Here is a 26884-nt window from a genome sequence, read left to right on the forward strand (position 1 = left end):
CCTCCATATCCCTACCACCATAGTTTATGACTTCTTGAATCATTCCAACAGCCTCCTAACTGGTTTCTCTACCTGCAGCCTTTATCTGCTCCAATTCATCTCCCACACAGAAGAATGAAATTCTTATTTTCCCCCAACCTTTAGAAAAAAATACAAACTCCTTACTAGGCTATGCAAGTGAAATACATGGAGTTCTACAAAAGGACCAAGTCATTTCATTCTTGTTTTTTTCACATATGTTCTCTTTATTTCAATAAGTACCTAAGTCCAATATATGTTTGTATTCTAAACTCATGAGTCATCTCCTCCTAGAAATCTTGCATTCCTCAGGATAAGCTAAGTAAACTTCTTTCATGCAATCAACATGTTTAATAAGCATAACTATCAACTAGGCACAATAGTTTGTGCTAAGTATGTAATGACAAATAGGGCAAACACAGCCCCTATTCTTATCTACCCTGTAGTTCAGCCCAACTTCTTTATTCACTTGTTCACAGTCTTAGCTTTTATCTCACAGTATAAAGGCAAATAAGATGGCAGTGAAGATGGAGAAGTAATGAAGGTGGGGAAAGAGTTGCATGTGGATGTGAGGAGAGAGATGAGGATGGGGATGAGGATGGAGATGCGGGTGACATGGAGATGGAGATGGGGATGGAAGGAATGGGAGAGAGACATGATTCAGTGATTCTCTTGTCTGACACTCATCATACCACTAACTTAATAAGAGCCACAAAGTATCCAGTTTATCTGCTTAATAACTATTTGGGACAGTAATGAATGAATTAAGTAATTTTCAGTGCTACAAAGACACAAGGTAGTTCCAGAGACCAAGCTCTTGCAAAGAGACCAGACTAATTACTAAGTCGTTGAGAAAATTTCCTATTATCTGGGAAAACTCAATCTTTATAGACTCTGAGAGGCTTTGTGAAAATGTGACTAGGCATAAAAAGATACATGAGCATAAAAGAACATTCCTGCAAAAGATAAAAGTTCTATTTGGAATAAGAAATGGAATAAAGTACACATCATAGTCTTTTTCTAACTACTGGGCTATACATCTGAAAACCACTAAACCATGAAAAAATGTACTTATAACCCTGAACTTTGTGTTCCACAAGATGTTTTTCCTCATAGGATACTCCGCTTATTAAAGAGATTTTTTTAAAAAAAAAGAAAGTAAATCTTTTTTACAAGCATAAGTAAAGCAGACACAAAGAACTGACCCAGTTTCCAAAATAAACATTAAGCTTAAAAGTCTCTCCATCTGGCCGAATCTAAAACCAGAAATGAAAATCAGCATGTTCACACTCCACTTCCTACCTACACCACAACAGCAAGGACAAAAGGAAATTCAACATGTAACTTAATATTGTATCTCAGTCACCTAAAGTCTCATGTTAAGATCTGTAGAATAATTTTTTTTTAATATTGGAAAAGGGCAACTGTTCACTTTTATTTTTTTCAAGCAGTTCTTTAATTTTTATTTTATTTGGTTTTATTTTATTTCTTCCAAGTTTTTAAAAAAATTTTTTAATGTTTTATTTATTTCTAGGAGAGAGAGAGAGAGACAGCGTGAGCAGGGGAGGGTCAGAGAGAGAGGGAGCCACAGACTCCGAAACAGTCTCCAGGCTCTGAGCTGGCAGTCAGCACAGAGCCCGACGCGGGGCCCGAACCCATGAACCGCGAGATCATGACCTAAGCGAAAGTCGGACACTCAACCGACTAAGCCACCCAGGCGTCCCTATTTCTTCCAAGTTTTTATTTAAATTCCAGCTCACTTTGAAACATGCCTGGATATCCATGTAGGCCAAATATGCTTCAGAGTTCTCACTGGTCTGGTATACAGACTTCTCCCTGGGCCTGCACTTATATCTGAAGCAATGTTTTTCAGCCCATCTAGCTGCCTAATTTCTATTCAAAAATCACATTTCTTTCCAAAAATATATTTTCTTTTCTCTACAATATTTCCTGACAGTGTCCCCTCTTTACTGAATATATTCCATAAAAGATGCACCTCACTCCCAATAAAACAAGATATGTAATATACCTGAAAAGTCTTAAAACCTGTAAGTGGCACCTCTTCCATTTCATTATTAACCTCATTACCAATAAGCAACCCAATTCCATTAACAGTGGCATAACTGCACTAACAGAATCTGAGATGTATGTTGGTACAAACAGAAACATTAAAAGCCATTATTTCAACTCCTGCATTACCCAACTGAAAACTAAAACCGTAGAGATTCAAAGCCTCTCCAAGGTCACACAGGCCCTTGCCCTCAACTTATTCTACATTCTCCCAATCTCTGGGTTTCAACATTTTCCACTTATTTCCTTTTCCTAATGGAGAGGGATAAAAGCAATGCCTATAGTCTCAGCTTGCCTTTTATCTGAACTCAACAAAGAATGCTAAATTAGATCATCAGCTGGAGAATATGGTGCATGGCATCAGTCTCTTCTGCATGATACTGAGTGACCAGTGTGTAACCAAGTGCTCCCTGGTGGCTTAACCCCCCACATGGAGATTCGAATTTCTCTTCACACACATCCCACTAGCAGATGGCCCTGCTATACTTCTAAATATGCTACCCCATTTGCCTGCTACATTGTAAACCGTATCAGTCAATTACACAAAGTTCTTAGACTGTTGAGCTATCATCTATTACATCCTATTTGAAAACTGCAGATTATCATTTTTATGACTACCTGCCTACCAATAAACCTCAGCAGTTTTGATATAGGTTTTAGTCTTCGTTTTACTTTTAAAGACTTAATTTGCATGGCATCCCACCAGGACAGATTCTGATTGCCATATACCATATGAGTCAGGTATGGCATGTGGTTGCCTCAGTCTGGCAACTAAGCAGGCAACAATGGAAAAAAACAAAACAAAAATGCTTTTAAACAAAATAAGTAACCAAAGCCTAATCTTATTTTAATTTTTCATTTTTATTATTTTATTTATTTATTGTTTTTAGAGAGAGGAAGAGAGAGTGCACGCAGGGAAGGGGCAGAGGGAGAGAGAAGAGAGAGAGAATCTTAAGCAGGCTCCACTCCAAGCATGGGGCTCAATGGGGCTCGATTCCATGACGTTGAGATCCTGGCCTGAGCCAAAATCAAGAGTGGGACACTTAACCAACTGAGCCACCCAGGCACACCCCACTCAAAGTCAAATCTTACAGTCCTTTGAAATATGCTGTGTAAGGGTTTACTAATGTATTTAACAGTGTATTAAAACAAAATAAAGCAAGTAAATGAACAAAATAGAGAGAGAGAAATTTATGGTTGGACATAAATTATTTATGGCATAAAGTTATTTATAACTTATATTTTGTTTCTTTTTTTAAAAATTATAGTAAAAGATGCAAGTGTATAGATATTTATAATGGTTGGATTAAAGTAAAATATAATTTATGTGATCATTTAGTAATGAAGAAGAAACTAAGTAATTGCTTCCCTAATATTTAGAAACAGATTCATAAAAATACATTAAGACAAAAGGATAATCATATCAGAAAAATTCCATTCTCATACTGCTTTGTTTTATAGTCATCAAAACAAATCATGAGTGCACTAAGGTGCTTTCTGAATAGAAGCAAAATTAGTCTGCTAATCTTTGGAAAAAAGAAAATTATTAAGGGATCAATAAGATTATACAAATGAAATGGATTAGTGAACATTTCATGAAGGCATCATGAAATATTTACTCTGCAAGTAAGCAAAGAGATTACCCACATCTTGATCTTAAAAAAAAAAAAAAAGTACGCAGGGTGCCTGGGTGTCTCAGTCGATTGAAGGCCTGACTCTTGATTTTGGCTCAGGTCATGATTTCGGTGTTTTTGAGTTCGAGCCCTGCATCAAGCTCTGCGCTGACAATGCAGGGCTTGCTTGAGATTCTCTGTCTCCTGTCTCCCTACTGTCTATGTCCCTCCCCTGCTCACTCACTCCCAAAAATAAAGAAAACATTTTTTCAAAGTATGCTATGTTCCACTACTGCTGCAGAACTAAACACAAAAATATCTTTTCACAATATTTTTTATTTGTGAAATAAATGTCCTCGGGTAGTGAATTTCATGAATGTCAGCAGAGTTGTCAGGTTCATGGACAAATACAGAGGAATGGGAGAGAGTTAACTATCTGGAGGTGGTATAATGGCTGCTACCAGAGCCATGGAGTTCTATTCAAGGCATAGAGCATGCCAGAGCTGAGAAGAGATACAACTGAGATAAAGAATGCATGGTAGACCATGTTGAGAAGATCCAAAAAACTTTTCTAGTTCTGTAAACTGAGCAAGGGGATTCTCCACCTTGGGCAAATGATAGAACAAAAGATTTAAGTCTAAGAAATCTCCAGATAGCAGGAAAAAGAAAACCCTGGGATCTTGCTGATGCAGAAGGAATCAGGAGGGAACACAGAGTGACTGGGATTGAAGGGATGCCTCGGTCATAAATTTTGTCTAAAGATTTGTCTGACAAAAACAAGGAGAACCTTGAGACTGTGTTCTGGGATGGAGTCCACATGCAATTCAGCGTCGTGGGGGGTGGAGGGGGTGGTGGAGAGGACCTAGAGGTCAGAGAGGAAAGCCCATTAAAGAAAGAAAGAAGAGAAGAAGAGGGCTCAGAAAGGACCTAGGAAGTGTAATTTTTGCCACTAAAATTTCTCAATTTTGCTAAAAGGCATGAAAATTTCAGATGATTTTCTCCAGAAAAAGAAGCTATGATTTACAAGTAGTGATTATTTTTTCCACAGAATATAGGCTTTTTTCTCGACAGCATATAGGCAATTGGCATCTCCATCAACCCTCTGATAAAACACTTTTCTCAGTTACTGTGTTTTAAGGTTGTAAGTGGTATTTCTCAAACAGCCAGCATGGATGGACTAGAATCTTAACACAACTAAAAGCATGAACCTTTCTGTTTTCTACCTCCCACTTCCCTCACTCTCCTTCCCTATCTCTCTCTCTCTCTCTCTCTCTCTCTCTCTCTCTCACACACACACACACACACACACACACACACAGACAGAGAGGCAGACAGAGAGAGACTAAATCCCCCGCTATATCTATGGCTGACAACACATTCTGGGAACAGTAGTAGCTTGTTTTGTTTTCCTTGGTGTTATTGTAGGGGGAAAAAAAGTGATACTAAGTTTACAAATAGCTTCAATAGGCACATTTGATTGATATTTTGAGCTTCTGTGTCTAATAAATTTTGGAATTGTGAGAAGTTACTGTTACACTTCATGGGTCTTGACAGTTTTCTATCAACCTCTTGGGTTGTTGCAAAGGAAACATACCATTAAATTACTAAGGACCCAAGGACTAAGAAGGAAATTAAAAGGTATCTCCCTGGAACAATGTTGGCAATAGAAACTGGACTTGAGGCATTAAAAAAAAAACCCTATGTGTAGAGTGCTTTAGACATAGGGTTTTTTTTTTAATGCCTCAAGTCCAGTTTCTATTGCCAACATTGTTCCAGGGAGATACCTTCTAAAGCACTCTACACATTCAATGCAATTCCAATCAAAATTGCACCAGCATACTTCTCAAAACTAGAACAAACTATCCAAAAATTTGTATGGAACCACAAAAGACCCCGAATAGCCAAAGTAATACTGAAAAATAAAACCAAAACGGGAGGTATCACCATCCCAGACTTCAGCCTCTACTACAAAGCTGTCATCCTCAAGACAGTATGGTATTGGCACAAAAACAGACACATAGACCAATGGAACAGAATTGAGAACTCAGAAGTGGACCCAAAAGTATACAGCCAACTGATCTTTGACAAAGCAGGAAAGAATATCCAATGGAAAAAAGACAACCTTTTTAACAGATGGTGTTGGGAGAACTGGACAGCAACATGCAGAAGAATGAAACTAGATCATTTTCTCACACCATGCACAAAAATCAACTCAAAATGGATAAAGGATCTGAACGTGAGACAGGAAACTATCAACACCCTAGAGGAGAAAGCAGGAAACAACCTCCTTGACCTCCACCGCAGCAACTTCTTACTTGACACATCCCCAAAAGCAAGGGAATCGAGAGCAAAAATAAACTGTTGGGACCTCATCAAGATTAAAAGCTTCTGCACAGCAAAGGAAACAACCCAGAAAATTAATAGGCAACCAACGGAATGGGAAAAGATAGTTGCAAATGACATATCAGATAAAGGGTTAATATCCAGAATCTATAAGGAACTCACCAAACTCCACGCCCGAAAAACAAACAACCCAGTGAAGAAATGGGCAGAAGACATGAACAGGCACTTCTCCAAAGAGGACATCCAGATGGCCAACAGACACATGAAACGATGCTCAGCATCCCTCCTCATCAGGGAAATACAAATCAAAACCACACTGAGATACCACCTCACGCCAGTCAGAGTGGCTAAAATGAGCAAATCAGAGAACTCTAGATGCTGGCGAGGATGTGGAGAAACGGGCACCCTCCTGCACTGTTGGTGGGAATGTAAACTGGTACAGCCCCTCTGGAAAACAGTGTGGAGGTTCCTCAGGAAACTAACAATAGAACTCCCCTATGACCCAGCAATAGCACTGCTAGGAATTTACCCAAGGGATACAGAAATGCTGAGGCATAGGAGCACATGTACCCCAATGTTCATAGCAGCACTCTCCACAATAGCTAAAACATGGAAAGAGCCTAAGTGTCCATCAGCAGATGAATGGATCAAGAAGATGTGGTTTATCTATACCATGGAATACTACATGGCAATGAGAAACAATGAAATCTGGCCATGTGTAGCAACATGGATGGACCTTGAGGGTGTTATGCTGAGGGAAATAAGTCAGGCAGAGAAGGACAAATATCATATGTGTGCACGTATAGGAGGATTAGGAGGAACTTGACGGAGGACCAAGGGGGAGAAGAAGGGCGGAAATGGTGGGGGAAAGGGAGAGAGGCAAACCATGAGAGACTCTTGAATGCTGACAAAAACTGAGGACTGATGGATGTGGGGGGGAGGGGGGGATGGGCATGAAGGAGGGCACTTTGGGGATGAGCACTGAGTGTTATGTAGAAACTAATTTGACAATAAACTATTAAAAAAAAAAAAAAACCCTAAAGTCAACAGGCAAAAAAAAAAAAAATATATATATATCAGAAGCTAGTTTATAAAGAGAAAGCTACTGCTCAACTGTTAAAAGGAAATAGCAGAAATTCAGAAAAGAAAAGGACCAAGTTTGAGACTAGGTCTTCATCTTGATATCAAGTCAAGAACTAAAGAAAAAGTAAAGAAAGAGAAAGGCATTTAGATATAGCAATATATTGGCCACACATGAAGTAGAGAAAGAACGGGACCAAGTGAACCAAGTAAAGTTTTGATGGATTTCAAGGGGTTATGTTGACTGGAAAAAGCCGATGTCAAAAGGTCACATTTTTCATGATTCCATTTACATAACATTCTCAAAATCACATTACATAGGTGAAGAGCAAATCAGTAGTTGCCAGGGGCTAGGGATGCTGTAGGGGAAGGGGTGGGTAGAACTATAAAGGGGTAACATGAGAAAGGTTTCTGTGGTGATGGAACAATTCTGTATATTGATTTCAATGGTAGTTACAGGAATCTTCACATGATAAACGACAACAACAACAACACAGAACTATATATATACACATGTTGTACCAGTGCCAATGTTTATCTTGTGCTGGATTCTACAGGATGTCATTATTGGAGGAAACTAGGCAAAAGGCACAAAGGTCTTCTCTGTCCTATCTTTGCAACTTCCAGTGAATCAATAATTGCTTCAAGATAACTTTGTTAATCTGACGATGGTCAAGTGTAAGGTAAAATGCACTATATAATACTAAAAGCAGTAGAGCAATAAATACCACATCTGACAAAATGCTGTCTTCTGAATTTATAAATCACCGATACATCTTACCACATTGGGTATACGGACAACAGTTTAATCATCAGGATCTTTTTGCATGAAGGAACATATTTCCTCCCACAAACCTCTGAAGCATACAGCACTTGTCATTCTCAGTCTACCTCTTTAACTCTAAACAGTGAGTATAACCTGTGCCTTCTTGTTTTTGTGCTTGCACAGAGGAGCACAGAGATGGAAGCTAAACTGCCAACATTGGTGCTCAAATAGCTGTCAAATATTATCAGCTCTGAAAATGTGAAAACTACTTTACTTTGACCGAAGACATTGACCTTTCATAGGCCTCTTGATATTCCTGATATTCCTTGATATTCTTAACATCTTTCCCATCATTGTCAAAATATAGGGCTACCTGGGTGGCTCAGTCCGTTAAGCAGCTGACTCCATCTTTCAGGTCATGAGCTCAAGCCTCGCGTTGGGCTCTGCACTATTAGTGCAGAGCCTGCTTGTGATTCTCTCTGCCGCTCTCTCTGCCTCTGCCCCTGCTCCACTCATGCTTTTTTTTCTCTCTCTCTCAAAATAAACAAACTTAAAAAAAACATAAACCTACACAATGTGGAATCTCAGAAAGGATGTCTTATACCACAAACCAATGACCATGACCTAAAGGTTTAAGAGGTATTAATGACACTAACCATATCTCCAGTATGATGATCTTGAGGTTACTCTGGGGGTCAGAATTAGGTTTGGATAAATCATCTAAGTCAATTTGAAGGTTTAGATGATGGTGAAGTGTCCCCCATAATCTTCTTTTAAAAGACCTTCCTTGAGATCTATTTCCTTAATATTCTGATCTTCTGACACAATCCAATCTCAGTCTGAGTATAGAACCATGGTCTTACAACTCCTTTAGAGAACATTCTAGTCCCAGGAACACTATCCAGGCATTTAGTACTAAGGATGCCTACTAACTCCCAGATATTCTTGTCACTGCCAAATGAGCTTGTATTTACTAATCTTTCCATTTTCTCAAAGGAGCATATATTAAACCTAGAGTTTTTATTAACCTAGAGTGTTTGCAATGGAGACAAGATTTGGAAAACTTTTCTTATTATTCTTACTGTAAAAACCTACAGAAAACTATCCTGAAATCAACATTAGTCAAGAATTCAATTACTAACTATTTTCTAAACTATGTATCACCCATCATATCCTGGCTGCTTTTTTGGAATTTAATACACTGCCAACAAAACCTATGCGATGTGCCAGACACTGCTTTTCTAGATGCTGGTCTCTCTTGGAAAGAACTCTGCCCGTTAGAAGACTGTGAATAGAATTAAATCAAAGACTTCCCATTCTGATTTTCATACCACTCTAACCACACTGTTTTTCATGTGTTCATACATCCTGAAAAGTAAAATGTATTAGTTTGCATGTTTATTTTTTAAGGCTGGATAAAAATTAAAGCAATGCAAATATTATGGATTAAACACCTTTCTGAAGACAAAGTAGTTTCATTTTAATCCTGCTAGAGACCGGGGCCTGGAAAACCAACAACAACAATTTTTTTCGTCATTTAAAAAGAAAAACAAGATACTTACAGCCAACCATCATCATGGCCACCGAAAACATCTTCTCCACATCTGTGGTAGGAGCTATGTTTCCAAATCCTATGGTTGTAAGGCTTGTCATGGTAAAGTAGAGAGAGGACACGTAAAGAGAATCCTTGCTGGGTCCTCCTTCCCATATCCCTGCACTGGTATTATAGCGATACGGAGTCCCAATGCTCAAGGCCAGCTGGTAGAGCCAACTGTCTATTTGGATTGTGTTCGTCACTTCATCAATGACCTCGTAGTCCCCGATGCTGTACCATATGCAGGCCAGCCAGTGGGCGACGAGTCCAAACACACACACCAAGAGCACAAGGACTGCAGCTCCATACTCTAGGTAATGGTCCAATTTCCTAGCAACACGGCCCAGTCGCAAGAGACGCACCACCTTTAAAGAACTGAAGAGACTGCTGATTCCCTAAAGAAAAGAAAAGAAAGGACAGGACACTTTCAGAAAAGAAAAGGCTCAGAAACAATTCAATGGTTTACCTTCATGAACTTGATCGCCCATTTATATGCTAAGAATATACACATGATATAGCTCTGACTTTGTCAACAAAAAAAATCTAAAATCATAAAGAAACTTTTATAAAGAGAAAATTTTTTCCCACCGAGAAATAAGGTATTTCTGAATTATTAAATAAGACAACTTTTCATTAGCTGAGAAAGATCTTATTTATCTTCATAAGTGAAGTATAAATAGCACAGAGGAAAAAAACAAAAGAGAAAATTGCTCAAATGCAATATATACAGAGCATAGAAATGGGATGATGAAATCAGATCTTTTATTACTTCTTCCTATAAAACTTTTCCTCTACTCAAAAACATTTATTTTTACTTCTCATTTTATAATAGCTATGAGTGGTAAAACTTCTGAAAAAGGAATCCCATCATACTGGCAAGCAAACAGGAAATACTTCTGTACATACGGGGACAATGAGCAAATGCCATTGTTGCTACCACTACCTCCTGTCACAGTCATGATAAGCACTAAATTTGTAGAGCCCTGAAAAAGTTAAGAGTTGAACATAGAATGGGTACGTAATGTGCAAAATCCGATCATCCTCTAGCAATAGTCACAGAAAAGAAGGGAACAGCAACAAGATAATTTATATTTTGCTTAGAAGCTTAAAATCCAAAGACAGCATTTTCCAAATGGAAATACAGAATACACTTTCTTCAATCAATGAAAGCCCCATAATTATTCTTTTTGGAAGCATACAATAAGCCATGTGGGAAAAGACGATAAATTCATTCCTGATGCAGGCAGGGAATTTAGAGCTGTGATCCGGAAGGCTCTCCTCTGACCATCACCTCCAAGTCTCACGAAGACCATGACTCCCTTATTGCTAATTCTTTCTCAGTCTAGCATAACTCACTCTGAGCTTCCTCCTGACAAACACAAAGGAATTGGTCGGTATAGTGGAACAGATGTGACGTTAGTAAGACTAATTTTGGCATTGCAAAGTTCTTGACAGTTAAGGCAAAGGGTTACTAAGGCATTTGGTTATATCCTACTCCATATGGTAGCATCGGACTTAAATTTTTCAAAATAAATATTTTAAAGAGAGAGAACAAAGAGAAGTAGAAACAAGAGACCTTGTAGAAATGACAGAGTAGCAGGAGCATTTTGAGAGTTTTCTGTCTCAACCTCAATACCTTAGGCTCCATTTCAGTTCCTATTCTCAAATGCTGCAGCATCGGTACCACCTTAAAATAACTTCTCATTTTGCTTGAACACTTGAGGGAGGGAACGGATACCGAACTTTAAGTGCTTAAAAAAAAAAGAAGAATTATGAAAATCCCGAAGATGAACTGGCATAATTCAGTGACATGAGATATTGAAAGGCAAAAAGATTCAAGACAGCTTGGACGCTCTCAGGAATGGAGCTGTGCGTTCACGAACAACAACAACAACAAAAATAAGCACTTCTTAAGCACTTCCACAGGCCAAACTCTGAGTTAGGCCCTGGGGACATGAACATAAATATGCCTTGCTTCTGCTCTGAAGAAATCCACAGTCCAAATGCATGACAAACTCAACACAGGATTAAATTAAAAACTAAAATTTGCCACAGATGTTGTACTTCTCTAGTTAGCCTAAAATTTTAAAGGAACTCTGATACTTCTGTTAAAATACTGCACAGAAAAGGTATTTCTACCTGAAAAATTTTTTTCTCTAAAAACAAAGAGAAGAAAAAACAGAGAGGAAATCATTATCCTCAAAGTGAAAAAGTCCCAACTCTCAACCACAATATGAAAATCAGGGGCTATTAGAATTAGGTCCAAATGCTGGGAGAGCACACCCTCCTGATCTCTGATGTAGGCAGAGCCCTTCACAGGGAGGTGGTCCGCCTCAAAGGGTACCTGCTCTGGACCGCACTTAATTAAAAAGCACTACTTTCTATGGTCACATCTAACACTACGTAAACATCACAAGGTATTTTGCAAGCATGCAAGCTCCGCCACAGGTTCTATGACACCACTTTCTCCTGAGTTTTGCCAACTCCCCAACCAACCTCTCTTTCAAAATCATTTTCTAGGGCTACCCCTCTCCATGCTTCTATGATGTGTTAGGGTTCTCATCATGATGTTCCTCAGCCCTCTCCTGCCTTATCTACTGCATATGCATGATTCAACTGATTTCTGTATGTGAATCATTCACCGGTCCTGTCTCCTGAGTTCCTGATACAGAGGCCAAATACTCATGAAACATCTGCATTTAAATGTGTCATGGGTGTTCACAAGGTAATTGGTCCCAAAGGGAATCCTTTGTTCCACCTAAATGAGTTCTCCATCTCCTACTCTTATGAGTGACATTATTACCTGTCCCATCCCTCAGACGTGGGCATGAGCTTCCTGCCATCCCCAGCTGGTTATCCAATGTTATCCCAAGACATGAGCAAGTGCTCGAAATACATCAACTTAATAAACCTCTCAAAAATTTCCCTTTCCTATTCCCAAGGCCTTATCTTGGTCATGACTTCATAACTTTTCTTCCTTGTGTGACTGCAAGAGCCTCTCTATCAGCCACCCTCACTCTATTCCTACTTCCTTTATTCAGATCACACTATACAGGCTACCAGTCCGTATGTATTTAAATTCTATCTATCTATTCATGTCCCTCTTCAACCTTTACTGTGACCTAATACCTACAGGATTAAGTATGAGCTCCTAATACTCCTAGTGCCTCAGATTCTTAGTGCCTGTCCCACAACAACCAACCTCTTAAATTCTTTCCCCCAACGATCCTTGCAAGATTCATCCTTCTAATATACAGTACCCTTCAGGGCCTCATCATAGACATTGCATCAACCACAGTCTCCAGTGCAGGCCTTCACGGTGCCCAGCCCCACCTCTGTCATCTCCACTGTCTATGTATCACAGTAGTGCTCCCACCACAGCAAACTCCTGTTTGTTCCCAAACACAACCCTGAAGTTTCACCTTTGAATTTGTCCAGAGTGTTGCCTTCCAGGATGTGTAAAATCAGAAACTGTTATTCAGAATTATTTATGTGCAAATAGGCAAGCTTGCTTTATTTGGAAAGCTGTTTTAACTTTTCATTCACTATTGTTTTGTATTCAAGAGCATTTATTTTTTTTATGTTTTTTATTTATTTCTGAGAGAGAGAGAGAGAGAAACAGTGTAAGCAGGGGAGGGTCAGAGAGAGAGGGAGACACAGAATTTGAAAAAGGATCCAGGCTCTGAGCTGGCAGTCAGCACAGAGCCCAACATGGGGATTGAACTCACGAACTGTGAGATCATGACCTGAGCTGAAGTCGGACGCTTAACCGACTGAGCCACCCAGGCACCCCTTCAAGAGCATTTAATGTGATCATTACCATCAAAATTCAAAGTGAAACAGCTGGATTTTTTTGGCTATTTATTTATCTTTCTTAGTTTATTGTCAACTTGGTTTCCATATAACACCTAGCGCTCATCCCCACAACTGCCCTCCTCCATGCCCATTGCCCCTTCCTCTCTCCCCCTCCCCCATCAGCCCTCAATTTGTTCTCAGTATTCAAGAGTCTCATGGTCTGCCTCCCTCCCTCTTCCCAACTATTTTTCCCCTTCTCCCCCTTGGTCCTCTGTTAAGTTTCTCCTAATCCACCCACACATGAAAACATATGGTATCTGTCCTTCTCTGCCTGACTTATTTCCCTCAGCATAACACCCTCAAGGTCCATCCACGTTGCTACACATGGCCAGATTTCATTCTTTCTCATTGCCATGTAGTATTCCATGGTATAGATAAACCACATCTTCTTGATCCATTCGTCAGTTGATGGACACTTAGGCTCTTTCCGTGATTTGGCTATTGTTGAGAGTGCTGCTATGAACATTGGGGTACATGTGCCCCTATGCATCAGCACTCCTGTATCCCTTGGGTAAATTCCTGGCAGTGCTATTTCTGGGTCATAGGGGAGTTCTATTGTTAACATTTTGAGTTCTATTGTTAACTGTTTTCCAGAGGGGCTGCACCAGGTTACATTCCCACCAACAGTGGAGGAGGGTGCCCGTGTCTCCACATCCTCGCCAGCATGTATAGTCTCCTGATTTGTTCATTTTTCCCTCTCTGACTGGCTGTGAGGTGGTATCTCAGTGTGGTTTTAATCTGCATTTCCCTGATGATGAGGGACACTGAGCATCGTTTCATGTGTCTGTTGGCCATCTGGATGTCCTCTTTGGAGAAATCTCTGTTCATGTGTTCTGCTCATTTATTCACTGGATTATTAGTTTTTCAGGTGTGGAGTTTGGTGAGTTCCTTATAGATTTTAGATACTAACCCTTTATCCTATATGTCATTTGCACTATCTTTTCCCATTCCATCAGTTGCCTATTAGTTTTATGGATTGATTCCTTTGCCATGAAGAAGCTTTTTATCTTGATGAGGTCCCAATAGTAAATTTTTGCTCTTGATTCCCTTGCCTTTGGGGATGTATCAAGGAAGAAGCTGCTGCGGTGGAGGCCAAGGAGGTTGTTTCCTGCTTGCTCCTCTAGGGTTTTGATGGTTTCCTGTCTCACATTCAGGTCCTTTATCCATTTTATTTTTGTGTATGGTGTGAGAAAATAATCTAGTTTCATTCTTCTGCATGTAACTGTCCAGCTCTCCCAGCACCATGTGTTAAAGAGGCTGTATTTTTCAACTGGATACTTTTTCCCGCTTTGTCAAAGATTAGTTGGCCATACATTTGTGGGTCCAATTCTGGGTTCTCTATTCTACTCCATTGCTCTATATGTCTGTTTTTGTGGCAATACCATACTGTCTTGATGATTACAGCTTTGTAGTAGAGGCTAAAGTTTGGGATTGTGGTGCCTCCCATTTTGGTTTTCTTCTTCAAGATTACTTTAGCTATTTGGGGTCTTTTGTGGTTCCATACAAATTCTAGGATAGTTTGTTCTCGCTTTGAGAAGAATGGTAGTACAAATTTGATTGGGATTGCATTGAATGTGTAGATTGCTTTGGGTAGTAATGATATTTCAACAACATTTATTTTTCTAATCCATGAGCATGGAATGTTTTTCCATTTCTTTGTGCCTTCTTCAATTTCCTTCACGAGATTTCTGTAGTTTTCATCATACAGATCTCTTATATCTTTGGTTAGGTTTATTCCTAGATATTTTATGGGTTTTTTGTGCAATTGTGAATGGGATCAGTTTCTTGATTTCTCTTTCTGTTGCTTCACTATTGGTGTACAAAAATGCAACCGATTTGTGTACATTGATTTTGTACCCTGAAACTTTACTGAATCCATGGATCCAATCTAGTAGGCTTCTGGTGGAGTCTGTCAGGTCTTCTATGTGGAGTATCATGTCATCTGCAAAAAGTGAGAGTTTGACTTCTTCTTTGCCAATTCTGATGCCTTTGATTTCCTTTTGTTTTCTGATGGCTGATGCTAGGACTTCCAGCACTATGTTAAACAGCAGTGGTGAGAGTGGACGTCCCTGTCGTGTTCCTGATCTCAGGGGGAAAGCTCTCAGATTTTCCCCATTGAGGATAATGTTAGCTGAGGGCTTCTCATAAATGGCTTTTATGATGTTTATGTAAATTCCTTCTATCCCGACTTTCTCGAGGGTCTTTATTAAGGAGGATGCTGTGTTTTGTCAAATGCTTTTTCTGCATCTATGGACATGATCATGTGGTTTTTATCTTTTCTTTTGTTAATGTGATATATCACATTGATTGATTTGCGACTATTGAACCTGCCCTGTAACCCAGGAATGAATCTCACTTGAGCATGGTGGATAATTCTTTTTATATGCTGTTGCATTCAATTTTGTAAGTATTGATTTGCAAAAATCCTGTTGAGGATTTTTTCATCTGTATTCATCAAGGATATTGGCCTGCAGTTCTTTTTTTTTTTGGGGGGGGGGTCTCTGTCTGGCTTGGGAATCAAAGCCATGCAGGCTTCAAAGAATGAGTCTGGAAGTTTTCCTTCGATTTCTAATTTGTGGAATAGCTTGAGAAGAATGGGTATTAACTCTGATTTAAATCTCTGGTAGAATTCCCCAGGGAAGCCATCTGTCCTAGGGTTCTTATTTATTGGGAGAGTTTTGATAACTGATTCAAATCTTCGCTAGTTATGGGTCTGTTCAGATTTTCTATCTCTTCCCACGTGAATTTCGGTAGTGAGTGTGTGTTTAAGAATTTTTCCATTTCTTCTAAATTGTCCAGTTTTTTGGCCTATAATTTTTCATAGTATTCCCTGATAATTGCTTGTATTTCTGAGGGGTTGGTTGTAATAAATCCATTTTCATTCTTGATTTTATCTATTTGAGTGCTCTCTCTTTTCTCTTTGAGAAGCCTAGCTAGAGGTTTATCAATTTTCTTTATTTTTTCAAAAAACCAACTCTTTGCTTCATTGATCTGTTCAACTGTTGTTTTGGATTCTATATTGTTTATTTCTGCCCTGATTTTTATTATTTCTCTTCTTCTACTAGGTTTGGGGTGCTCTTGTTGCTCTCCTTCTAGTTCCTTTAGGTGAGCTGTTAGATTTTGTATTTGTCCTTTTTCTAATTTCTTGATATAGGTCTGGAGTGCAATGTACTTTCCTCTTAGGATTGCCTTTGCTGCATCCCATTTAGTTTGGATTGCTGTATTTTCATTCTCATTTGTTTCCATATATTTTTTAACTTCTTCTCTAATTGCCTGATTGACCCATTCATTGTTTAGTAGGCTGTTCTTTAGACTCCATATTTCTGGGGGGTGTCCAGACTTTTTCCTGTGATTGATATCAAGTTTCATAGCATTGAGACATGAAAGTGTTCTTGGTATGCTCTCCATTCTTTTATATTTATTGGGGGCTACTTTATGACCCAGTATGTGATCTATCGTGGAGAATGTGCCATGTGCACTTGAGAAGAAAGTGAATTCCATGACCTCAGGATGTAGAGTTCTAAATATATCGGTCATATCCATCTGGTCCAATGTGTCATTCCAGTCCATTGTTTTAGTGATTTTCTGTCTAGCTGATCTGTCCATTGCTGTAAATGGAGTATTAATATCCCCTGCTATTAGCACATTCTTATCCATAAGATTGTTTCTGTTTGTGATTATTTTATGTATTTGGGTGCTCCCATATTCGGTGCATAGACATTTATAATTGTTAGCTCTTCCTGATGGATAGATCCTGTAATTATTATATAATGCCCTTCGTCATCCCTGTTACTATCTTTAAAGTTCTGTTTTTCTGAGATAAGTATGGCTACTCCAGATTTCTTTTGAATTCCAGTAGCATGGTAGATATTTGTCTATCCCCTTACTTTCAATCTGAAAGGTGTCCTTAGGTCTAAAATCAGTCTTTTGTAGACAGCAAATAGATGGATTTGGGTTTTTTTTTAATCCATTCTGCTGCCCTACGCCTTTCGATTGGAGCATGTAGTGCATTTATATTCCATGTTATTATTGAAAAATATGGGTTTAGAGTCATTGCATTCTTTGGAGGATTCATGCTTGTGGTGGTGTCTCTGGTATCTTGTGTTCCTTGCAACATTTCCCTCAGAGAGTCCCCCTTTGGATTTCTTGTAGGGCTGATTTAATGGTGATGAATTCTTTCAATTTTTATTTATTTGGGAAGACCTTTAACTCTCCTTCTATTCTAAATGACAGGTTTGCTGGATAGAGGATTCTTGGCTGCATATTTTTTCCATTCATCACATTGAAGATTTCCTGCCATTCCTTTCTGGCCTGCCTAATTTCAGTAGATAGGTCTGTAACTACTTTGATAGGTCTTCCTTTGTACATTAGGGCCCTTTTATCCCTAGCTGCTTTCAGAATTCTTTGTCCTCATATTTTGCAAGTTTTGCTATGATATGTCATGCAGAAGATCAATTCAAGTTACGTCTGAGGGGAGTTCTCTGTGCCTCTTGGATTTCAGTGTCTGTTTCCTTCCCCAGATTGGGGAAGTTCTCTACTATAATTTATTCAAGGACTCCTTCAGTGCCTTTCCCTCTTTCTTCCTCTTCTGGAATTCCTATGATAAGGATATTGTTCTGTTTGATTGTATCACTCAGTCCTCGATCTCTCCTTTTGCGCTCCTGGATCAGTTTATCTCTTTTACTTGCCTTCCTCTTTTTCTATAATTGTGTCTTCTAATTCACCTATTCTCCTCTCTGCCTCTTCAATTCATGCATTGGACACCTCCACTTTTTTATGCACCTCATTTATAACATTTTTTAATTCATCACAACTCTTTTTAAGGTCCATAGTCTTTGTAGCAATAGCTTTGCTGATGTCTTCCATGCCTTTTTCAAGCCCAGCAATTTATTTTATGACTATTGTTCTAAATTCTTGTTCAGTTTTGTTGCTTATATCTGTTTTGAGCAGTTCTTTAGTTGTCATTTCTTCCTGGAATTTCTTTAGAGGAAAGTTCTTCCATTTTGTCATTTTGGCTAGCTTTCTGTCTCTTAGTTTTAAAAGCTTGTTATGCACTCTGCACCTGTGAGTACTGACATAGTAAAGAAGGCTCATTTATTGTCCAGGGCCTATCTTTTCAGAAAGTGTTCTATGAATGGTGTCTCTTGGTCTCTCTTGTTGAGACTTGGTTATTTTATTTCCCTACTTGTAGTGGTATTTGGGACTCTCCACCATGTGTACTTTGGCTTATTTCTTGAGGTAGCCCTATGAGGTTGTCTTCTTGGACTGCCTCTTTTCCTCCCAAACTCCTGTGGTTCAGTGTCCTATAGCTTCAGGCCTTCTCTGTCCAAAAATCAGGAGAGTAGTGAGGCTGTGCACATCACACTTTCAGTTGCTCGGGTTAATAAGACTCCTCCTTGATTCATGCATCCTTGTTCCTTCTTTCCTCTCAATTCCTGGACACTTGGAGCGGGGGCTGTCCAGGTTTTGTCTCATCGAGTCCACCTGCCTGGCTTATTCCACCTCCCAGGCATGCTCTGAGCCGGCAGCGCCATCCCACACTCCCTGGCTCGAGCACCCCCTTGCCGCCGCTCAACAACTTGCTTTTAAAATGTGACGAGAGGTTTCCTGGGTGGCTTAGTTGGTAAGCATCTGACTCTTTATTTTGTCCCAGGTCATGACCTCACGGTTCGTGGGTTCAAGCCTTCCATCTGACACTGTGCAACAGTGTGGAGACTACTTGAGATTCTCCCTCTCTCCCCCATCCCTGCCTCTCTCCACTTGTTCATGCGTGCATGCATGTGTGTGTGTTCTCTCTCTCCCTCTCCCCTCTCTCTCAAATAAACATTAAAAAATATATAAAATAAAATGCAATTAAATAATTAAAACGTGAAATAATGCAAACGTTATTCTCCAGCGTAATGGATAAACAAAGACTCACATGTTCATTCAGTGCAATACTATCAAAAATAAACTTGAACAGACTATCTATATACAATAACAAGAATGAGTCTAAAAAGCATCATTTTGAGCAAAAAGACCAAATACAAAAGTCTACTGTATACTTTCATGTATAAAAAGTGTGGAATTAGAAGTCAAGATAGTGGCTCCCTTTGTTGGTGGGGAAGGGTAGTGACTATGATGGGCATGAGGGGGATTGATGGGTTCTGGCAACGTTCTGTTGCTTCATATAGCTAGTAATCACTACGTGTGATCACTTAGTGAAAATTCTTTGAGTTCTACACTTAAAGCTGTAATTTTCTTTAAGTATGTTATATTTAAATATAAAAATAATGTTAAGGAAAATCCAGCAGGCACTGCTGTGTTAATACCTCACCATAGTACATAACACAGAGTCATGATTTCTTCTGCATCATATAATTTTTTGAAGGGGGTCATATGCAATATTGCATTAAAATAAGAGACTTTCCTTATTTACGACTCACTCTCACAACCCTTAGATTGGGCCACAAATTGTATGCAATTCCTTGTTTAAACCAGTCCTCAAAAAAATGCCCTCCATCTGTACTAACACCTTTTTAATAACAATTTCTTGATCTTGTACTTTCCACCAGTTTTATCTGCTCATTCATTTTCTGCTTCATTTCACTCCACACTTTCCAGACCTTCTGTGCCCTCCTCTGAAGTCCAGCAGTTTTCTGCCTCTATCCCAACCTCTGAGCTCTTAGCACATGAATCCCTGGGGTTCCACAGATGGAAGAGAATATCAAACACATGAAATGCATAATAGAACACAGCAGGGTTAATAGAGAACTTTCAGTCATCAGCCTTCCACCTTTCCAGCTAATTTCCTTACTTGACAAGCCCTTCAAGCCACGGAAGCACAACAATATCCCACAGATATCACTGAGGTATTAACTCCTCAAAATTTTTATGAATTCCCACATTAAAGAAATGTGGGATGTTACTGGCATAAAAATAATATATTTCAATGATAAAGCCACTTAAAACACCAATCAATGTTCTCACTGGACCATCACTAATGAATGTAGGCACATGGCTATAATCAGCTAATATTCTTCCTACCTTATTCCCTTGTTGCTTTATAAAAAGAAAAGGGATGATCCAAGGATACATGACAAATACGTGGGAGTGATAGAGCAGGAATGCAGGTTTATAAAATCCAGTGCATGATGTTTCAGCTGTATCTTACATTCCCACACACAGGATGTTGTGGTAGATTGTTTACAAGGGGAAAAAATGTAGCTGTGGTTATTTTCCCTCCTATATCCACACCCCTTGGCAGTGTGACTTTGTAACTCCTTCCTTCAAGAGATAAAGTCTATTTCCCCAAACCTTGAGTCCAAGCTGGCCTTATGGTTTGCTTTGGCCAACAGCATGTGGTGTAAATGACTTTGCGTCCATTCTAAGCCTACAGGTCAAAAGGCATAGCACTTCCACTTAAGGTCCTGGAACCCAGCCTAGCTGCTATGTAAAGGCCTATGAGGCTTTTCAATGATGAGAGACCACAGAAGGAGCCCTCTGAGTCATCCATTTGAGCCATCCCAGATCAGTCAGCTACCAAGCGACTCAGCATTCTACCACAAATTCATGGGTAAAATTATCAAGATAAGTTAAACCTAGCCCAACTTAGCAGAACCACTTAATTGAGTGAAAACTTGTGAGCTAAAGAAATGTGATTGTTACTATCCACAATGTTCTGGAGTAGTTTGTGATGCAGAGAAAGAAGGTAACTGATAATGGGGCACCTACGTGGCTTAGCCGGTTAAGCATCTGACTTGGGCTCAGGTCATGATCTCAAGGTTCTTGGGTTCAAGTCCCCGCACTGAGCTCCACACTTACAGTGCGGAGACTACTTGGGATTCTCTCTCCCTCTCTCTACCCCTCCACACACCCTCCCTCAAAATAAATAACTTTTTTAAAAAAGGCAACTGATATAAATGTGGGAAAAACACATCTGTTATGTGTTTATGTGTATAGAATTTCATATTTGGTATGATGTAACACTATGGACTATATAGATTCTCATTAGATACAACCATTTTAATAAGACTATCCAATATAGGTAAGATATGGGTATGTAAAATAAAATTTAACATACAAATGTTAGATATTATTTACCTTTTGTATTGGGAAATATGTCCCTATTCTGCTTTGAATAGATTCATGCCAATGAATATACCATGAGAATAGAAAACTCAAAGTTATTACTTCACATATTTCCTAAATATTTTTCAAATCCAACCTCACCTAAAGTCACCATAGGTAACTCTATTATACATGCGGATGAGTCTTCCAATACGTCGGCCTCACAGTTTCTTCACCAAATCCTCTGCAACAATCTTTCCATTTCTCTTCAGACACCCACTCCCAGGGTCATAACCTGCAATTTGTCATATCCCAAAAGTTTTTCTAGCTCTGAAATCTTGAACTCAACCAGCCTCCTATCTGACCATTTCCTCTACTCTGTTGAGCAAAATGGCCCAATTACACCAACTGCATGGTTCAGTCTTACTGAACTTCCAGTCCATCAACAGATCTACTTTTTCTCAATCTATCAACTCTCCCCATTCTCCACTTTCTTCTTTATGTCGCCCCATAACATCAGTAACACTATATAGCCTGAATTTCTTAATATCTCTGCCTCTTCATTGTAACCTCTATCAAAATCCAAATCCTGGCTCAATTATCAGCTTTCTTCATGCTTGTGTTAACTGTCAAGAAAGTCATAATCTTGAACATATAATAGGGCAGATTATCTCTGCTATAAATTCATCACCAATCTCAAAGCATCTCTCACCTACCTAGTAATTTTACTACTATTCTTATGTATTTATGTACTCACTAGCTTTCAAACTTTTTCTACTCTGCTCAAAATTCCAACCATTCCCCTCTTCAACTACATTCTTCCCTAGACATTTAAACATCTCATGTGTCTCTCATTAAGAAAGGAAGAAAGGAAGAAAAGAAGAAAGGAAGAAAGGAAGAAAGGAAGAAAGAAAGAAAGAAAGAAAGAAAGAAAATTAGTTTGCAAGCAACTCCTCCCTCCACTCTCACATTCCATACAATATCCCTGGTCATCTTTTAATATCTAAGCAAATGTCAGCATTAGCCATTTGATTAAGCAAATCAGAAACTGAGAAGTATTCTTGTCATCCTTCTCTCTGAAATTCCCCACACCCAATCTATCTTAACATCCTATTAATTCTGACTCCTAAGTATCTCTTAGATTTATCCATTTCTCTCCATCTCTATTGTCACTACCTAAGACCATGCTACTAGCATCTGCCTCCTAGATCTATAGATGTTTCCTAATAAGTTTCAAGTCCTTTATTTGTCTCTGTCCAATTTTCTCTGAACACTATATAAGAGCTACTTTTCACAGCACGTGGGTGGTTCAGTTGGTTAAGTATCCGACTTTGGCTCAGGTCATGATCTCATGGTTCATAAATTCAAGCCCCATGTCTGACAGGCTCAAAGCCTGGAGCCAGTTTCAGATTCTATGTCTCCCTCTCTTTCTGTCCATCCCCCACTAATGCTCTGTATCTCTGTATCTCTCTCTCTCTCTCTCAAAGATAAACATTAAAAATTTTTAATAAAAAGAGTTACTTTACAAAATTACTCCCAGTTTAAAATCATAGGATGGCTTCCCATTGTTCTAAAATCTGTTTTGGTTTACACAGACTTGCATGGTGTGGCCCCTGCCTACCACTCTAACCTCATCCTTCAATACTCTTCAGCTCACTCTTCATCCAACTTTCAGGTTTTGGTTATGCCATGTCCCCTCAAACACAGGGCCTATGCACTTGCCAGTTTTTCATGCCCTCTGTCCTTAGCTTATCTAGCTCTTTTTATACTTCAGATCTCAGCTCAGTCATTGCTTCTCCAGGAAAACTCTCCTCTCCAGTCTAGGTCAGGTCACTCCATTATATAGTCTCTAAGGACCATGTACATTCCTTTCAAGATATTTTCCTTGTTTGTGATTGTATATGTTCTTTTCATCCTTTTATTTAGCACTCCCTTGCATATAGTAAGCACCAAATACTTATTGAAAGAATGAATATATTATTTAAAGAATAAACTAACCAATACATAAGTGTCTCATAATAATTTCTGAGCTCTCCACCACTGATATTATAATTAATAATTAATAGATTTCATCTTCATGGATAGTACCATAGCAGGCAACTGGAGAGAAACCACAAAACAGTAATAAGCTCCATTTCATAAGTATTGTGTTCTTATTCTAATTCTAAATAGATTATATATATGAATGACTACATAGTGCATTTCCATTTTCTTTTGTAGAACACAATTTAAAGACTGAACAAAAATTTCAAAGTACATTTGTTATCTGAACCTTTAACCCAGATAACATTGTATTCAAAATTCACTTCTCCAATTCCTGCTACCAAGATATCCATGGGAAAATAATCCTAATTACTCTATGCATTAGTTAACATGCTTCAGAGAAGGATCTCAATTTAGATAACTTGTACATATGACCTGTTTTAGCCAATTTACATTCTTATCAAAACACAGTGGCATAGATAGATAGATAGATAGATAGATAGATAGATATAGATGATAGATAGATGAAGAGCAGACATCTATCTTCAATAATATCCATAATGTACAAAATCTTTAAGTGCTTCTTGTTGTGGAAAAGACATTCTCTTTAATTGGATCTACAGTGAATATAAAGCGTGATCAAAATACATACCCTAAAAAGAGGTATATTGTCTGAAGCTTCAAGCTTTCTTTCAAACATTATAATACATATACAGGCAAACTAAGTTGGAAGGAATTTTAAATTCTTCAAAAACTTGTCACTACCTTTACAGTAATCCAAACACCTTAATGCAACTTGTCTACCTCTATAGTCTTGCCTTGTACAACTCAGTCTTCTGCTCTCTGTACTCCAGTCATAGAAAACTTAATTCTTTTCTTCAAAAATGTCATATTCTCTCACCTGGGAGTCTCTAAACATGCTATTTAAAACACACTCCTGAACCTACCAATCACTCCTTGTGCCTGGTTAACTCCTATTCATCTCTCAGGTTTGAGCTTAAATGTCTATCACCTCTTCAGAGATTTCCCTTAACTATTCACATCCTCAAATAGATTAAGGCCCTTGTTTTAGAGTATAAATACCTGGTCCAGGAAATGCTGAGGGAATGATGGAGGCGGCAGTGAGAGTTGAAATGAAGGAAGGCTGAAATGGCCATGATGGACCATGTAGTGGGAGTTATGAAGATTCAGGGAGAGATCCAAGAGATAAAGAAAAGGAGAAGAGAAGGTAATAATTCAGCCAGTAGAGAAAAGACAGGAGAGGATATTAACAGGACTAAGTGAATCACACTAATAGAAACTCAGATCTATAACTTCTGGAAAAATACAAGAGCAGGGTAAACAGTCACATCCTCCAAAACCATTTTCTAAAAATGGCCCTTTCCCAACAACTGTAATGATAATGTGTGACAATGTGGTTTTTAAGGCTACTCTAAAAAGATAATACAATCTCAAAGCAAACCTGGGACAAGCAAAGAAGGTGGTCTAAGAGCAACTCCCCTTTTGTAAACTTTTTCCTCCCTACCCGACTCTTTGGCCCAGCATCCACTTCCAGGCTCACTCCCCTAATATTACAACTTGGTTGTGCCTTGGGACAAGGTTTCCACTGCTCTGATAGTCCAGGACCATACATTAGTCCCATGTTTCTTTTCTAATTTTCTAAAAAGTGTCCACTCTTACATCTCCCATCGCTTAGGATTACTTGAGTCTCTTTTCTTTACAACAAGAGCAACAAAATTTTAACCAAACAGCTACATTTAGCCCAGTACATGTTTTCATATGTAGCTCAACTCCTGATCACCCCAGTTATTACCTGTCTCTTATTGTCCTGTATTATATCTATATGTAGATCATTATCACCACCTGAAATTACATATATACTTCTTTAATTTTCCATACATGTTTGCTGTCTATTTTTCCCCACCAGAATAAAAACTCTGACCAAGACAGCCTTAATGCAGCTTAATTAAACTTTAGACAGGCTTTTTTCCTGACTCTATGCCCTGACCTCCATTTTCTTAGAGTCTTTACTTTAGAAAGCTTTCAATTATCAACTCTTTCTCTGCCCCTTTGAGATATAAATCTTCTCCCAGATTTTTGACAGTTTTACATGCCGGGAATGTCTTTCTCAAGGACTTGGGAGCATATTCTATTGAAACATAGTCAAGAAAAATAGTACCCCTGTCTCTCAGCGTCTGTGGGAAGGTAGGAGCCTAACTTTGATGACAATTAGCAAATATAAATGGCTTAATCACACTGACTGACTTCTCTGCCTTCTGTTTCAGCAGAGTTGAGCTCAATCTCTCTTCTCTACTATAGTAGTCTTGAATGAAGTCTTTCTTGACACTTTTAACAAGTGTTCATTGAAATTTCTCTTTGACAGTTCCATGAAGATAAGGGGGATTTGTGTGCTTGTTCACTGTTGAGATTCCCAATATTTAGAATAAAGAAGTAGCTCGACATATATTTGTTGAATGAATGGATGAATGAAAACACAGAAGGCTTTTTTTTTTTTGCCTTTAAAGGATGACTTTAAGAGAAAAATAAATCCATCTTGGCTCTTCCTTTATATTTCTGAATGTACTACCACATCTCAAAATTCAATCTAAGTACATGACTTATTAATCACACGAAGGAGAAGAAATTATCAGTCCTAGTGATATAACTATATTACATGCATTACAGGCTTCTATACATGGAAATTGTATTCCCTAAATATGATTACGTTCTTTGTCAGTAAAAGTGAAACCGACATTAATATATGAGCTATTATTAAACTTTTGTTAGATTTTAATATTGAACAAAGAACTTTTAGTGGTTCTAAAATTTTAGCAGGACCGTAAGTGAGTTAAAAATGCTGCTAGTCTAACAATTTGTAATTAACACAAAATAACTGTTGCACAAGCTCCCATCATCTATGCCTCTTCACTTATTGTGGGCAAAACAATTATAACATCTGTCAAAGCTCAAACAAAAAATTTTGAGCATGGCCATTCACAACTTAGTATAAGCCTATGTATAAATGTAACTTAAGATGACTGATTTTGCCTGATACGATGATCTAAGTACAAACAAATCACAGTGAAAACTAGCATCTTATGGAAAACTGCACACCAGGCATCTGATTGTAAAGTCCATATTCGTGTCTGCAGTGCTGACTAAGTAAGTGTTCAGACTCACAAGACTGTCATAAGCCATGCTTGTTCTCAGAAGACATCTCAGAAGGATACAGGGCAGAAATCACTGGTTATGAGTAGGACTTGACCTGATAGCAGTCTATGTAGCAGTCCAAAAAAATATGCTATCTGTGCCCTCTCCCAAGGAGACAACCATCATGACTTAACAAATAGAGAACTGACCCTGCGTAACACTCAGCCTGGACATTCAGAACTGAAACATGTTAGCATGACTCTGTTATTCCTCTGTCTTCCTCAGCATGACTTTATTTTCCCAGGACTCCAGAAAATCAACTGGCTTGATATTTCATCATAGGTACTTCCCAAAGACCCATTA

At 38.7% G+C, this 26884-nt stretch overlaps 1 protein-coding gene across 1 annotated transcript in view; it reads right to left on the minus strand.

The window, feature by feature from the left end:
- KCNH5 (potassium voltage-gated channel subfamily H member 5) overlaps window positions 1-26884 on the minus strand; it is a 308323-nt gene that overhangs the window by 202024 nt on the left and 79415 nt on the right. The window contains exon 7 of the mRNA XM_039242113.1: window positions 9453-9879. Within this exon, the coding sequence (XP_039098044.1) occupies window positions 9453-9879 (427 nt within the window). The remainder of the gene's footprint in view (window positions 1-9452; window positions 9880-26884) is intronic.

The sequence above is a fragment of the Hyaena hyaena genome, unplaced genomic scaffold (assembly GCF_003009895.1).
Source record: "Hyaena hyaena isolate Hyena2069 unplaced genomic scaffold, ASM300989v1 scaffold_208, whole genome shotgun sequence".
NCBI classification, from domain to species: Eukaryota; Metazoa; Chordata; class Mammalia; order Carnivora; family Hyaenidae; genus Hyaena; species Hyaena hyaena.